This window comes from Equus asinus, unplaced genomic scaffold, assembly GCF_041296235.1.
Source record: "Equus asinus isolate D_3611 breed Donkey unplaced genomic scaffold, EquAss-T2T_v2 contig_1, whole genome shotgun sequence".
Taxonomy (NCBI): Eukaryota; Metazoa; Chordata; class Mammalia; order Perissodactyla; family Equidae; genus Equus; species Equus asinus.
Genome location: NW_027224738.1, coordinates 102,151 through 119,240, shown reverse-complemented (window position 1 = coordinate 119,240; position 17,090 = coordinate 102,151). Strand labels below are relative to the sequence as shown.

The 17,090-nt window shown below is 39.6% G+C and overlaps 1 protein-coding gene across 12 annotated transcripts in view; it reads right to left on the bottom strand.

The window, feature by feature from the left end:
• Window positions 1-17,090, bottom strand: part of LOC139039788 (uncharacterized short-chain type dehydrogenase/reductase y4lA-like) — a 91,909-nt gene that overhangs the window by 53,877 nt on the left and 20,942 nt on the right. For 2 of the 12 annotated variants that reach the window (XR_011499967.1, XR_011499968.1), the window contains exon 1: window positions 999-1,407. The exons of 7 other annotated variants lie outside the window; for them this stretch is intronic. Coding sequence is in view for 2 of the 5 variants with exons in the window: in XM_070503352.1 (XP_070359453.1) it covers window positions 999-1,346 (348 nt within the window). In the remaining 3 variants the exon portion in view is untranslated. Of the gene's footprint in view, window positions 1-998; window positions 1,410-17,090 lie in introns of those variants that run through there. 3 more of the 12 variants (XR_011499966.1, XM_070503352.1, XM_070503349.1) reach the window with 3 other exon arrangements.

Sequence of the window (17,090 nt, the reverse complement as noted above, 5' to 3'; positions counted from 1 at the left end):
GCCCCACATCTGTTTTCCTATCGTCAAAGCAGGACCCGCGTGGGGCAGATTCCACTCCTGGGTCTCCAAATGCAGGCACTTTCCTTAAAATCTAGGGACAGACTCACACCTTCCCCAGCTGCAGACAAAACTTCAGAAGTTGGAAGACACAAGACAGGAAAAATTCCCAAGCTGTGTAAAAGCTGAGATATGATCCCAGAAAAACTCCCATTAAAATATCAGCAGAAGGCAGGTCTTTTTTTCCCCCAGATGGCCCGGTCTGATTGGATGTCATTTTTTTTGGCCACAACAGGACGTTAAGTCCTGGCCTAGAGAAAAAGTGCGGGTGTCTAACTGCAAGAGGTGAGGCGTTCAGGAGCAGGAGCCCCGGCCCCAAGCCCTGTGGCCCTGCCCCCAGCACCGGCCCAGAGCTGAGGCGAGGACAAGATATGCCACGGAGACCCCTCGAGTCACAGACAGACTCTGGGGATCACGGGCTGTCTGATGCTTCCAAACGACTGGGTCCCTCAAACTAACTCGTAACACGTCCAAGGTGTAGACACAGCAGGTCTTACTCCTCCGAGCACACACAACCATGGAGAGGGTGTCTACACGCCAACTACTCACTATCAGCACCGAGCCATCCACTTGCCCGGCCCATGTGTGCAGATCCCCACAGCCCAGTAAACACCATGTGGCCGAGAAGGCCAGGCGTCCCACAGGGCCGTGTCATCACGGAGATGGCCGTGACCATGGGCCAGGCTTCCCACCGGGACCACAGGGTCAGGTCCCCACCCGAGCCAGAACCTGTCCACGCGCTGGGGGCTTGCATCCTGGCCACACCGCGGCACCTGCCGCCAAAACTCCAGCAACGGGCGAGCTCTTAGGAGCTCTCCCAGCGACTTCACGCGGGACCCACGCTCCCTGCACGGGTGGGTGCGAGCAGCCCCCGCCCCCCCCACACCAGGGAGGGACTCGGGAGGGACCCGGGTGGGCCGGGGGGGTGACATGCGGCAGACCTGGACCTGCTGGAAGGCCTTGAGCCTCTTCTTGAAGCGGGAGGGCAGCACGAAGTCGCAGCCGCGGGCCAGTGAGGCCAGCTCCTGCCTCAGGCTGGGGTCCTGGCACAGCGACGGCTCGTGGAGCCGCATGTCGGCTCGCGTGGGCCGCCAGGGCCCGGGCCAGGCACCTCGCTCTGGCTCTTGCTCTCGGGGCTGGGCCTGGCTGGGGCCGCTGGGCTCGGGGCGGCAGCTGCGCCCGGCAGGACGGTTGGGGTGGCTGGGCTCAGCGCACTCCGTGCGTCGCTGGCCAGGCGCTGTGGGGGCCGGCCCAGGCGGCGCGCGTTCCACAGGCTGAGGAGGGCACATGGCTGGAGGAGGGGTGGCAGGCCACCCCTCCCGCGGGCGGGCGGGCCGGCGGCTGTGCAGGTGGGAGGGGACAGCTGGCGCGCCCTGACGGAGCAGCTCTCTGCGAGGCTGCTGAGGGTGCGGGAGGCCTTGCAGGGGGCGGTGTCTGCAGGGACCCCGGCTGTGGCTCAGTGTGGACGCACAGGGCACAAACAGGTCAGCAAGGACAGCCGATCTGGGGCAGATCTGGGGCCGCCTGCCAGCGCTCGCACAGCGGGGAGGTGGCGCTCTCCCCAGAAGCAAAGCCTGCCTGCCCGCCCACGACTAAAGGGGACCTGCCACAGGCTCCTCGCGGAGGAGCGGGTTCTACGCTGAGGCCCCAGCCTGGGACCCAGATGCAGCCAAGCAGCTGTTCCCTCCCTGAAAACGCACTGGGAACAAAGGGGTCTGCCCGCCCCAGCTTCCCCTGCTCGTTAGAGGCTGAGAAAACATACTGAAGCTGCAGAGGACACCGGAAAGTTTTCTCTTCAAAAATCGGGTGAGGGGGTGAGTATTCTGGCTTCTGTAGTCTTGGTGCCGGTTCCACACGACAAAACGTAGAATGTCAGGACAGGGCAGAAAGTACCACAACATACAAGGTAACAATATGGAACGACAGTGTGGAACGTCACGACAAAGTACCAAGTAACCAGAACGTCCAAAATAACGACAGTGCACAAAGTACCAACAGGGCAGAACGTAACCACAACGCAGGATGTAGCGCTAACGCACACCATAAGGTAGGAGCCAGTCACATAAACGTCAACAGGGCAGCAGACAGCAGGTGCACTGAGGATGCGGCCAGCGGACACACGGACACCCGGCACCTCCGCCCGCTCCCGCAGGAAGGACCAAGGCTGCAGTGGGGGCCGAGTCGCCTGGGCCCACGCAACTCAACAACAAAACATCAAACAACCCAATCAAAAAATGGGCTGGAGACATGAACAGACATTTCTCCAAAGAAGATATACTGATGGCCAATAGGCACAGGAACAGATGCTTATCATCGCTGATCATCAGGGAAATGCAAATCAAAACTACACTAACATATCACCTTACACCCGTTAGAATGACAAAAATATCTAAAACTAATACTAACAAATGTTGGAGAGGTTGTGGAGAAAAAGGAACCCTCATACACTGCTGGTGGGAAGGCAAACTGGTGCAGCCACTATGGAAAACAGTATGGAGATTCCTCAAAAAATTAAAAATAGAACTACCATACGATCCAGCCATCCCACTACTGGGTATTTATCCAAAGAGCTTGAAGTCAGCAATCCCAAAAGTCCTATGCACCCCAATGTTTATTGCAGCACTATTTACAATAGCCAAGATGTGGAAGCAACCTAAGTGCCCAGCAACAGATGAATGGATAAAGAAGATGTGGTACATATATACAATGGAATACTACTCAGCTGTAAAACAGAACAAAATCATTCCATTTGCAATAACATGGATGGACCTTGAGGGAATTATGTTAAGTGAAATAAGCCAGCAAGAGAAGGATAATCTGTGTATGACCCCACTCATATGAGGAATTTAAAATTATGGACTAAGAACAGTTTAGCGGATACCAGGGGAAAGGTGGGGTGGGGGGTGGGCACAAAGGGTGAAGTGGTGCACCTACAACACGACTGACAAACATTAATGTACAACTGAAATTTCACAAGATTGTAACCTATCATTAACTCCATAAAAAAGTGTTAAATGTATATCTTTTTTTACTTATCAAATACTTAAGGGAAAAAAAGACTACCCATTGTAGGACAACTTACTCTGAAGTAGACACTCTCACATATGGACAGTGGTAATAAAAGGATTTAGAAAACAACTTGGCAATAAGCCTTTGATCTCTTGAGTAATTCTGCTTCTTTTTATCTATACAAAGAAAATAATTCTTAATAAATAACTTTACTCACAAAAGATACTGATCTATGAGTTATTTACAACAGCGAAAACACTGTAAATAATTAAAATGTATAATAATGGCTAAATAAACAGGTATGCATAAAAGTCATACAATATCATACCATCCATTAAAAATAATTCAAAAAAGTTCAATTATAATATGGAAAATAGTTCACACTACAATGCTAACCAAAAATAGCAGGCTATAAGTTGTAGACAAAATATGATCACAACTATGTTTAAAAGCACATGAGGTAAGCCCTGTGGGATAGTGGTTAAGTTCACGTGCTCCACTTTAGCGGCCCGGGGTTCATGGGTTCAGATCCCAGTCTCAGACCTACACACCACTTATCAAGCCATGCTGTGGCGGTGTTCCACATACAAAATAGAGGAAGACTGGCACAGACGTTAGCTCAGCAACAATCTTCCTCAAGCAAAAAGAAGATAAGCAACAGATGTTAACTCAGGGCCAATCTTCCTCAACAAAAAAAAATACAATAGGGGGCCAGCCTGGTGGCATAGTGTCGTTAAGTTGGCAGCAGCCTGGGGTTCACAGGTTCAGATCCTGAGCACAGACCTAGCACCACTGTCAAACCACGCTGTGGCGGCATCTCACATAAAATAGACGAAGATTGACACAGATGTTAGCTCAGCAACAATCTTCCTCAAGCAAAAAGAGGAAGATTGGCAACAGATGTTAGCTAGGGCCAATCTTGCTCACACACACCAAAAAAAAAAGGAAATAAAATAAAATAAAATAAAACTATTACAGTAAAATACTGTCAGAAATATTAATAGTAGGTGTTATCTAGATGATAATATTATAGGTGATCTTTTTCTACCTTTTCATATTATAAATTTATCGCTTTTATGCTGTAAAAGTTCTGTTTTCTTTTTTAATTCATGTAATTTTCTTTTATAGTTCATAAATGAAGATTGGAGATGTATGAGGTAAACTAAACTTAAAAGTTGAAAACTTAATTTTCCTAAGATTTTGCAAGGTAATCCACTCCCATTCAAGAAATTACTCATATGTGCATGTGTTTTTAGTTTTAAAATTATAGTATCTATTTACAATGCATTATAAAATATACAGCTCATTTATTTGTTAGTATCCATAATAACTTCAGTTATAAATCAAACAGTATTTGATAGTTAGCTTTTCACACCTCCTTTATTTACAAGTTTACTCCTTGCTTTAGTGTTAGAAATCTTATGTCCTTATTCAAGTAAAATTATAAGAAATTCTATCAAAATCTTCCAAGTATTAATTACATAAGCATATAAAATAAAGTCTAATTGTCTATAAACTTTTTATGCCTTGATTTTAGTCGCAAATGTGATACAGGCCCATACAGGTTTCCACTACGCTGCTGAATACTTAACCACTGCTTCCGGTTGTTAGGGTAAATGGTGGAATTTTTCTCAGTGGGTCCACGTGTCTTGGGTTTCCTTACAAAAACTTACCAAATTTTAACATGTGCATTTTATGCACACTGACCTGATTTAAACCTCATGAGAACTTTATTACAGGAACCTGAGGCTCAGAAAGGCACTTATTTGCTGAATGCAATAAGGGAGTTAAATAATTTGCACTTACAGCTACTAAGTGGAAAATTAGGAATTCTATCTCCAACCAAAGCCTACGCTATACTGCACCCCTTAGGGGAACTCCAGGCACAGTGACAAATATAATTTAATGAATAGAAAAAGTAGTTACCCTAAAAGATAATCCTCAAAAAACTCAAAATCTGAAGTACAGTTTCTACTGAATGTGTATCGCTTTTGCACCATTGTAAAGTCAAAAAATCGTTAAGTTGAACCACCATTAAGTTGGGAACCGTCTGTACTTAAAAGGACTATGGACAAACTAAGACGTCCATGAAAGTGCTTTCAGTTACTAGAGCATACTTTTCCAAAGTTTTTCATCTTTGTTCATTGCTATCTTTATTGTTTTATATACGCTCATTGATTTAATTTACTTTTTTAATAAGACACTTTATGGACACATGAAATTACCCGAGTTCTCTGGCTTTACTGCTCATGCTTAAGCCACTGTGCTTACCACACTATTTTCACTTGGACATAGCAGCAACTAAAGATAAATCACTAACAATAAGAAAAGTAAATCATTTTAAAATCAATTCCTAAAACTTCCAACTAAAACTGGAACCGATCCTCACAAAGACCAAGACTTGACAGGCGTTACAAAAGTATTTCAAACAAAGGACAGTACGAAAACTAAAGCCACAGACAGCTATGGCATTTCACATAGGACCATTTAAAAAAAAAACAAAAAACACTAACCAGTCAGCTACAGCCCATAAGGAGCTTATAAGTCCTCACTCCTATGCTCACAACAAGAAAAAAGATAAAGGAAACTGTAAATCAATAACATCTTAGAAAACTGAGGTCACAGGGCAAATCACCACTGAAAACACTGGAGACAGGCAGATACAGAGAATCACAGCTTATCTGGAGTGGGAACACTTCAACAGTAACTGACAAACTGTAGGAGACCAAGTATGGATCAGCCTGAGAGTTAAAATATCTTGGGGTCCCAGTTTTGGGGGGGGGCCCACACTTTCCTGGGTTTTACGTCCAGGAACCCTAGGAGGTTTTCAGGTTTTCACAATGAAGATCTGAGGAAAATCCTCTTCTGCTTTGAGCAGGAGAAGGGGAAAGTAACCATACTGAAATATGCCCAGAACATTCTCTTCTTAACAAAGTCACACCCTGAAGATAAAGTACTTTAGCAGAGCATCATCTACCTGGAGGAAGAGCAATTAGGCAACCTCAGCCTCCACCAGCCTTCTTGTCTCACCGAAGCTGGGGGAGGGAGGGAGGGCTAAAAGACACTTTTGAAGGTCACAGTCCAGGGACTCAGGACCACTAGAAAAAAATGAGATTTAATCGTAAGATTACAGAACACTTTCCCTCCCCAACTGCTTATCACCCCATCAACAGGGATCCACCATAACAACAGTGAATTACAAGTGAGAATACAGCAAGATAACAGACTCTGTTTAAGAAGGAGTTTTTACTTAGGGAAATCCAAAGAAAACAGGAAGAAAAAAATTAAAACAAGGAAACTAGAAGAAAATGAAGCCTCTGTCACCTACGGGTACAGCAAATATTAAACACAACCCAGTTCCTAGTGAGATTAACATAAAAGCTCACACTAAAAGCCTGATTACCTCAGTTCCTATCACCAGAAATATCATATTTGGCTTTCAAAAAAAATTGCAAGTCATGCTAAAAGGCAAGAAAAAACACAATCTTAAGAGACAAAGACTGCATTAGAACCAGACTCAGATAAGACACAGGTTTTTGGAATTATAAGACAGGGGAATTAAAAATAACTGTGACTAGTATGATAAGGTCTCCAATAAAAAAAAGCAGGTAACGTGCAAGAATAGATGGGTAATATAAGCAGAGAGATGGAAACTCTATTAAATAAAACAAAAGGAAATGCTATAAATCTAAAACACTGTAAAAGAAATAAAGATGCTTTTGATGGGCTCATCAATAGACTGGACACAGGCAAGGAAAGAATCAATGAGCTCGAAGAGGAAAGAACCAGTCAGGTTGATGATACGTCAACAGAAATTTTCCAAACTGAAATGCAAAAGAGAAAAGAGAGAAAAAAAGAAAACAGAAAAACTAGTAACTATAGGACAATTACAAAAGTTGTAACATACACATAATGGAATAAGAAAGAGAGAGAAAAGAGCAGAAGAAATGTTTGAAATAATGGTGGGTGGAAAATCTTCCAGAATTAATGATAGATACCACAGACGCAGGAAGCACAGAGAATATCAAGCAAGATAAATACCAAATATCTACACCGAGCTATATCATATGCAAACAGGCAAAAAAACAAAGACAGAGAAGAATTTTAAGAAGGCAGAAGAAAGACACCTTATCTAAAGAGAAACAAGGATAAGCATTCCATCTGACATGTGGTCAGAAACCATGCAAGCAGGAGGAGCACGGAATAAAATATTTAAAGTGTTTAAAGGAAATAAAAAAACCACCAAGCAGGAACAATGTATCCAGCAAAATGATCCTTTGAAAGCGAAAGAAAAATAAAGGCTTTCTCAAACAAATGAAAACTTAAAGAATCTGTTGCCAGGAGACTTGCCTTGCAAGAAATGTTAAAAGAAGTTTTTCAAAGAGAAAGAAAATTATATACGTCAGAAACACACATCTGATAAAGAAAGGAAGAGCATTAGAGAAGGAATAAATGAAGGGAAAATAACATCTTTTATGTTTCTTATTCTTAACTTACCTAATAGCAAAAATGTATCGGGTGAGTGTGATCCCCTTACAGATAAGAGGAAGAATTGGGAACGCTCTATTATCAGGTACCTACACTATTTGTGAATGGTATGGTTTTATTTGAAAGTAGACTCAGACTAGTTATAAATGTATATTGCAAACTGTAAGACAACCAATAAAAATTGTTTTAAAGAAGTATAATTTATAAGTTAAAAGAGGAAAGAAAATGAAATCATATAAAATGTTTAAAACCAAAGGCAAAATGGGGAAGATAAAAAGAAAACAAAGAACAAGTGCAATGAATAAACAACAGCTACAAACATGGCAGATATTAATCCAAATATATAAAAATTAACTTTAAATGTAAATGATCTAAATACATCAACTAAGAGTCAGAGTGTGTCAGAGTGTCAGTGTGGATACAATCAGGTGTCAGAATGAATTAAAAAACAAGACTCAATTATATGTTGTCTACAAGAAACCCACTTGAAACATAACAATATTGGGGCTGGCCCGGTGGCACAGCAGTTAAGTTCGCATGTTCCGTTTTGGTGGCCCAGGGTTCGCCAGTTTGGATCCCAGGTGCAGACACGGCACCGCTTGGCAAGCCATGCTGTGGTAGGCGTCCCACATATAAAGTAGAGGAAGATGGGCATGGATGTTAGCTCAGGGCCAGTCTTCCTCAGCAAAAAGAGGAGGATTGGCAGCAGTTACCTCAGAGCTAATCTTCCTCAATAAATAAATAAATGAATAAATAAGTAAATAAAAATAAACATAACCATAGTGATTTTAAGTAAAGGGATGATGGGGGAAATGGGGACTTGTTGTTTAATGGGTATAAAGTTTCAGTTTTGCAAGAAGAGAAAGTCCTGAAGATTGGTTGCACAACAATGTAAATGCACTTAACACTATTGAAATGTACATTTAAAGGTTAAAATGGGGGCCAGCCCAGGTGGCCCAGTGGTTAAGTTTGGCACGCTCCACTTCGGCAGCCCGGGTTCAGTTACCAGGCACAGACCTCTGTCAGTGGTCACGCTGTGGTGGTGGCGCACATACAAAAAGAGGAAGATTGGCAACAGATGTTGCCAGGGTGAATCTACCTCAACAACAACAACAATAACAAAAGGTTAAAATGGTAAATATTATGTTATGTATGGGTAGTTCACCACAATATTTTTTTAAAAAGTAAAGGGATGTATATTCAAGTCCTTTGCCATTTTTTAATTGAGTTGTTTGTCTTTTTGTCACTGAGTTGTAAGAGTTTTTTATATATTCTAGATAGTAAACCCTTATCAGATATATGATTTGCAAATATTTTTTCCCATTCTGTAGATTATCTTTACACTCTCTTAACAGTGCCCTTTGATGTGAAAAAAGGTTTTAATTTTAAGGAAATCCAAACTATTTTTTCTTTTGTTGTTTGTGTTTTGTGCATCTTATTTAAGACACCACTGGCAAATCCAAGGTCATGAAGATTAGCCCCTATGATTTCTCCTGAGAGTTTTATAGTTTTAGGTCTTTAATTTAGGTATTTGATCCATTGTGAGTTGTGGTATAAAGTATAAGGTAAGGATCCAATCTTCATTCTTTTGCATGTGGATATCCAGTTGACCCAGCACCATTCACTGAAGAGACTATCAAGAAAGGTATACAGTTTTTGTCAGGGATGATAAAAGAGCTCTGAGTATAGATGGTGGTGATTGTTACATACTGTGAATGCATTTAATGTCACTGAATTGCACATTTACAAATGGCTAAAATTATAAATATTGTGTTAGATATATTTTACCACAATAAAAATAAATGTGAGATACTACTTCACATCCACTAGAATGGGTATAATAAAAAAAGATGGACAATAGGATGTGTTGGTAAGGATGTGGAAAAATTGGAACCATGATACAATGCTGATATGAATGTCAAATAGTATCATCACTTTGAAAAACAGTTCTGAAAGTTCCTCAAAAAGATAAACAGAGTTACCACATGACCCAGCAATTCCACTCCTAAGTATATACCAAAGAGAAGAGAAAATATATGCCCAGACAAAAATTTATACACACTCATAATTCGATTCATAATAACCAAAAAGTAGAAACAAACCAAATATCTGTCAAATGATGAATGGGATATTATTCAACAATAAAAAGAAATGAAGTTTTAAGTCATGCTACAACGTGGATGTACCTTGAAAACATTATGTTAAAATGAATGTAGCTGGTCACAAAAGACCACATGTTGTATGATTCCTTTTATATAAAATATTCAGAATACACAAATACATAGAGATAGAAAGTAAAAGAGTGGTTGTTAGGATCCAGGGTAGAAGTTGTGAGGGGCAATGAGGCATGCCCACTAATTGGTATGGGGATTCTTGTTGGAGTGATAAATATTGTGGTGACTATACTAAAACCACTGAAATGTACTCTTTAAATGGGTAAACTGTGTGGAATGTGATTTATTTTAATAAAGCTGTTATTTTAAAAAAATGACGCACATTAACTGAATTGCTGATAGATCTTTTGACAGTAATTGCACTGGAATTTTGTCCTTTAATACAATTTCTAGCCCAAAGAAGAACGAGGGAGGAAAAACCTAACTCAAACTAAAAGATTTAACATGATCTGAAAATATTATTTGAATCCTGAGCTTTAAAAGGAATAAATAGGAAGTAATCAATCTGTAATTGCTTGAATTTTTTGCTTCAGCAGAGATTATAAAATTATGGAATGGAAATAGAAATTAAAATAATCTGTTATAAATATACATATTTTTTAACTTATCTGTCAAGACAATTATTTTGTTGCCTTTTGAGGCCAAGCAGTAGTGAACATTGATTGACTATATTAAAAATGAGCAGAAGCAGCACAAGTTCCTTCCACCAAGGATCTCACCCTAGGATATCAACTCTTTAATGAAGCTCTGCTTTCTGAAAAATTCCACATTCAGTATTAAGAAAAAAACCAAGTGTCCACACTTTATGTTCATCAAGGGCACAAGGTTTTTACAATGTGATTTTACAATTTCTGTTCTCTATAATAAGATTTTTTGGCCTTCAACTCTACTTGAATCTTATTATTGTATTACTTTCTATTTAACATTAATTGCTTAATATTAATTTTGTACTGGGACACAGAAAGGACCAAAGTACCAGACAGTCTGGCAGGAAGCTTGTGCCACAAGTAAGGGAAGTCAAATGGTATCTTCCCTTTTTAATTCTTCAGAGATCTCTCTAGAGATCCTCTAAAAGACCTAGACTTTTTAAACCCACGTGCTTCTCTTGACCCTTGAGAAATATTAACATCTTAAACTTCAAAAATTTCTGGGAATATAACAAACTTTTGTTCCTTTTCAAAAAGAAAAAAAAGGAGGGGAAGAGAAAATACTGAAACAAGAAATAAACAAGACTGGTGTCTATTCTACATCATCTCAAAAAATCATTCAGGCCTCCCAGCCATCTAAGGATATAAAAATTAAGTATATGAGACAACAGGTCACACCAGCATGGGTAACACAGAATAGTCATCTTAGAAGATTAATTTTATTTTTCTAAAGACAGCGTCCAAAGTTTACCACAACCAACATGGCATTACTGAAACGTAAGACCTTCTCTTTGAGTCCTCACACAAGATACATTAAAAGGTAGTCCTTCACAAATAAGTATCCTGCATACAAAGAGCCACGGAAAATCTCTTGAATACCACTGAAGATTTCTCTAAAAACAAAAAGGAGGCGATCCTTTTTTTTCACAAAACCTTGGATCTAACTCATTTGAGTAAAAACTCAGAATAGCGGTTCTACATTTTGTAGAAGCCATCTTAAGACTTTGCAGAAGTAAACGGAAGAATTCATAAGGAGTTGATCAGAAGCAAACTAATTCTGTACGCCGTGCCTAACCATTAAAGTTACATGAAGATTAGCATAAAGAGAGGGCTCAACTAAGAAGAAACAAGAGAAAATCAGTAAGTTCTGCAATTCTGATAGATGAGGAGTAGAATACAACCCAACAAACCTGTCCAACATCAGCTCTAATCCTCCTACCTCAAGACAACTAGAGTTCCTAGTCTGTGTGTACTCATTCTGATAGTTGAGCATCTTGCCCTGTACGTAAAACCTAATTCTCGTCTTACCACCCAAAACTACAACTCATTCCTTGTCACTCTGGTTAAACTTCCTCATTCATTTCTTTTCAGCTGATGGCACCGATCTCAGAAAACTAAAATTAATACCACTCCCAGAATGCAAATAGCCTATCTTCTTTAACTATTAAATGGTTTTCTTATAATTCCATTATGATTAATAAAAGAGATTCAGAAATGGCCAAAGATCCTGAGTTTCGAATTTTCCAGTCTGGTTTAACACATGAAAAAGTCATATGGGTCTGTTTTAGCAGGCTGATGCCTCAGGGGAAAGATGAGTCATAATCTAGGAGTAACAATATAATAAGGAAACAAGACTAATAGATATAACTTTCTAATGGTTGATGCTTTTTTGAAAATCCTTTAAAGTAACCGTGTAGCATTAAAATTACAAAGCAAAGGCAATTCAGGTCACCTTCACAAATATCTGTTGCCTGGAAAACTTCCATTTAAACTCTTCCCGAATTGATAAGGGTTTTAAACCCAGTTAACCAGTCAGATTTCACGTCTTATTCATGAGGAGTTAGATTCACTTAGTCATTTTACAATATTTACCAAATGCTGAATCTATTCTGGACACTTGGTATTGGAATAAAAAATATATTAAGACCTCACCTCAAGGAACTCACAATCTAATAGTGAAAAAAGGCTGTTAAGTAGCCCAGGAGTAATCTAGGGAAGAAAGGGGGGGTCCATCCCTATAACTATGAATTACCTAATGCTTTTTAAATCTTTGACTACACCTAATTTTTATATAGCTTCCTTTAGGGTTAAAACTCTTTACCTTATTTCCAACAACTGCTAACCTCCATTTTAAGAACCAAAATTTGCTAGAGGGTCAGGAATTTCCTGAAAGAATACCTTGGAAAAGCAAACACTGAACCACAAATGTTTCCTGTATTAAAAGAGAAAGGTGTAATGGTTTAACATAAAGTCAAGGGAAAACGTAGATCACTTGAAGGTGGTAAATATTTGCAAAGCTTAGATTTATCATTCCATTCAAGGCAAATCTACCCAAATTCAATACATTCTATTCACTTTAACACAAAAAGTAAACAAGTATTACTGCCTTTATTTTCTACAAAAGCATGCTAAATTCTTTCAAAAAAGGAAACCTTTAGGAGGTTTTTAACAGGATGAAGTTTATTTTAGCTCAAAGGGAATGAATTTAGATTTAAGTAAGTTAAAAGACAAACTACCCTCAAATGAAGCAGAAATACAATTTTACTTCTACTCATTGTAACAAAATCTATTTTCCTCTAGAACTTGATTCAGAGTGAATTTATATCCCTATATATTGTCATACAAAGAGTACTTAAACCCAGTTTAAATAAAAGCCTTATTTCTCTTTTGGTAAAGAAGAAAGTGGAGAAAACCAAAATCTAGATTTCCTGAGAGAAAACAAAAGTCACGTTCCTATTCTATAGCTAAATATTTAGTGTCATAACTAAGCCCATCCACAAGCTACTATGGTAACCATTTAATTTGTGGACTACTACTCAATTTTGAGAGAGTGCTAAAAAGCAAATCTCTCCAGATAAAAACAAAGCTTATTTCCCTAATCAATAAAAACTGAATCAGATAAAATCTGCAACACAAGTGGCTAACTAAACAGAGTTTTGAAAAATATTAATTAAGCTCTGAAATAATATTAAGCTTTTTACACAAGCAATAAAACCATCATGCCAGAGGCAAAAGATATATAAACACATTAGATCATCTTCGAAAAAACAGTGTTCAGCTCATCTTTAGAATGTAGTGAACTCGATACTCCAGGTGATAGACACCTGAGAAGGAAGGTATGAAAAATCAGAATCAACTTATATGGTAACTTCCATACTTTGGGATATGTACATCACAGCTATTCATAGCTCTTTTCATAGAATTCATACCTAATCAATTCTCTCTCCAACTATTAAGTAAATCCACTCCAAAAAATAGAAAAGGAGCAAAAAAGGAAAGTCAAGGGGCTGGCCCCGTGGCCTAATGGTTAAGTTCACGGGCTCTGCTTTGGTGGCCCAGGGTTTTACTGGTTCGAATCTTGGGCACAGACATGGCACACTGCTCATCAAGCCATGCTGAGGCGGCATCCCACATGCCACGACTAGAAGGACCCACGAGTAAAAATACACAACTATGTACCAGGGAGCTTTGGGGAGAAAAAGGAAAAATAAAATCTTAAGAAAAAGAAAAGGGAGGGGCGGCCCATTGGCACAGCAGTTGAGTGTGCACATTCTGCTTCAGAGGCCTGGGGTTCACCGATTCGGATCCCAGGTGTAGACATGGCACTGTTTGGCAAGACATGCTGTGGTAGACGTCCCACATACAAAGTAGAGGAAGATGGGCACGGATGTTAGCTCAGGGCTAATCTTCCTCAAAAAAAAAGAAAAGAAAGCTAGTCAATTTTGTTAAGAGCGTACACTATGCTAAACATCTTATAAAGATTTTCATTTAGGTGTTATTGTTTCCATTGCACAGATGAAAAACCAACTTTCCAAAGTCACCCAAAGTTACAAAGCAAGAGAATTGGATTTGAACCCAAATCTATCGCTATATCATGTAATTCCAAATGAAAGCAAGTTGAGAGTAGAGCTCAAACTATTTGAATTGTATTCCAAAGGATTGGAGATTAATCGATTTTCCTCTACTTCCTTTCCCCGAGAAGAGAAAATACCAAATGCAAATAGACCTCTTACTTAAGTTAAATGACAATCCCTCAATAATTTATGAGATATTCTTTGAAATATTCCTCTAATAATGGAAAAACAACCGGTAAACAATAATATAGCTTGGTTCCATTTGCATCTTAAGGAAAGCCTGATATTTAATAAAAGAAAAGCACTAATTCGTCTTTGAAAATGAAAACAATTACAGCTCATTTACTCACTTATCTTTTCTATAACAATAGTCCAGGTGTGGAAGTTTTAGCATATGGTTACTAAGGACTCTCCTCCACATCCTTCTTCCCTGATGATAAATCCACTACTGAAAGTAAAATATAAAGAAAAGTGTGAAGTACAAAATAGAATGTCATCTAAAATCCCACCATCCAGAGATAATCGTAGGGGAAAATGTTAACACACATTTGGTTTTAACAAAACTGAATGGTTACTCTACTGGTTTGTAACCTTTCCTGTCCATTAATATACTGTAAATATTTTCCTGCATCATTAAATATTCTTCTAAAACATAATTTTTAGTGGCAGCATAGTATTCCATCATGTAAAGATGCCATAAGATTTTTTTCCAGCTAACAGCACTTAAAGAGGGATATGCTTTCATTGTAAGAATTGCAGCTGCATACTAATAGGATATATAGCACAGCTGGTAAATTTTAAAATCAATTTTTATTTATTCAGATCATAAGTACCACAAAAATAAGGGCTACGTGTATTAACTATTACAAAAGATTCGCTGAGAAAAATATGGTGACACTTATTTTATCTTCACTTAAAGAATTACCAATGCTTGTCTGCGCTGTTAAAAACTTCAGTGGTAAGTTATAGGTGTCTACAAAAACACACTGGCCACAATAAAGAACTGCAGAACAAGAAAATTCTCAAACTGCCAGTGGAAGTGTAAATTAATAAAGTCATTATGGAGAGCAATTTGGCAATTCTAATAAGAAACAAAGGAGTGACATCAGCATCATGGCAGAGTGAGGTCTTGCCTTACACTCTCCCCCCCTAAGATACAATGAAAAGGACACTCATAAACCAACAGAGGAAACTGACACAATACAAGAGATGTCTGAGAGATCCACACAGCCATATGTCTGAAGATGAAGGTGCTGGACCACACAGGAGGCAGCGGAAGGAGGTAAGGGGATCTCCTGTCGCCCCTCGAACGGCAGCAATCTAGAGCATAACACCATGCATGGCTCTGAGAGAAGAGAGGGGGAAAGGGCAGCCCTCCAGGGGAACGCATTCAATCTCAGAGTTGTCTCCCAGCCTGTGGCAACACTCCACACAGAGGAGGCTTAGCAATCACGGGGGCGTCTTCCCCAAGCTGAGCAGCCCAGAAGGGCAGAGAGTGAGTACAGAGCAGGAGCACCCCCAGGATCACGCAGCAAAAGAAAGCAGCCTTCCCCTGCCTGGCACATCAGCTCATCCAGAGCAAGGGACTCTCACCAGAGCGCCTGCACACCTATGTGTGTAAAGCAGCGGTGGCCAGTGGGCAAATGCAGATGGGCCCTGTCAGCACAACTTCCAAAGGACAAGCACACCTGCCAGGGATTGCAGTGGGCTCAGAATACACAGGTTCTGCCCGGCCCTCCCGTGGTGGGAAGAGGCAGCTGTGACTAGATACTACCACTATGCAACAGCACAAATCCACCCCATCAAATAGTATGAAGAGATATATTAACACTACAGACCAGAAAGTAAATGACCCAGAAATGAATCCTGAAGCCACAGAAAATTACAATCTAACTGACGGACAATTCAAAATAACTATCACAAAAAAACTCAATGAGATATAGAAAAAAAAAATCAGAAATGCTGGCAATGAAAAACACAATGAATAAGATAAAGAAAAATTTGGAGTCTTTAAACAGAGGTGATATTATGGAGGACAAAATTAGCAATTTAGAAGAAAGAAATATGCAAATGCTTCAGAAGGATGAGGAGATAGAAGTAAGACTACAAACAAATGAAAAAATATCCAACTCAATTACAAAATGTAACATAAGGATAATCGGTATTCCAGAGGGAGAAAGGAGCAGAGAGCTTGTTCAAAGAAATAATAGCTGAGAACTTCCCAAAGCCAGGGAAGGAGCTGGAATTACAAGTAAATGAAGTCAATAGAACTCTTAATTACATCAACATAAAAAGACCTTCTCCAAGGCATGTATTAGTAAAACTGGCAAAAATCAAAGACCAAAAGTATTAAGGGCAGCAAGGCAGAAGAAAATAACCTACAACAGAACCCCTATCAGGCTTTCAGATTTCTCAGCAGAAACCTTAGAGGCTAGGAGAGAGCAGAATGATATATTCAAAATTCTGAAAGACAAAAACTTTCAGCCGAGAATACTCTACCCAGCAAAAATATCCTTCAGATATGCTGGAGAAATAAAAACTTTTCCAGATGAATAAAAGCTAAAGGAGTTCACTGCCACAAAACCTCACATAAAAGAAATGATCACGAAGGCCCTCATACCTCAAAAAAAAAGGGTTAACCAAGCCTTGAGCGAGGAGATAGACAAAAACAGAATATTACAACTCTCTATCACAACAGGTTAGCAAACAATTATAACGTTAAAGAAAAAGGGAAGGAAAACATCAAAAATAACTATAATCACTTCATTTTAACCAAAACTCACAAAACGGATTAAGTTGTGACAACAATAACTCAGGGAAGAAGGAAGAGATGGAACCTGCTCAGACTAAGAAAATAAGAG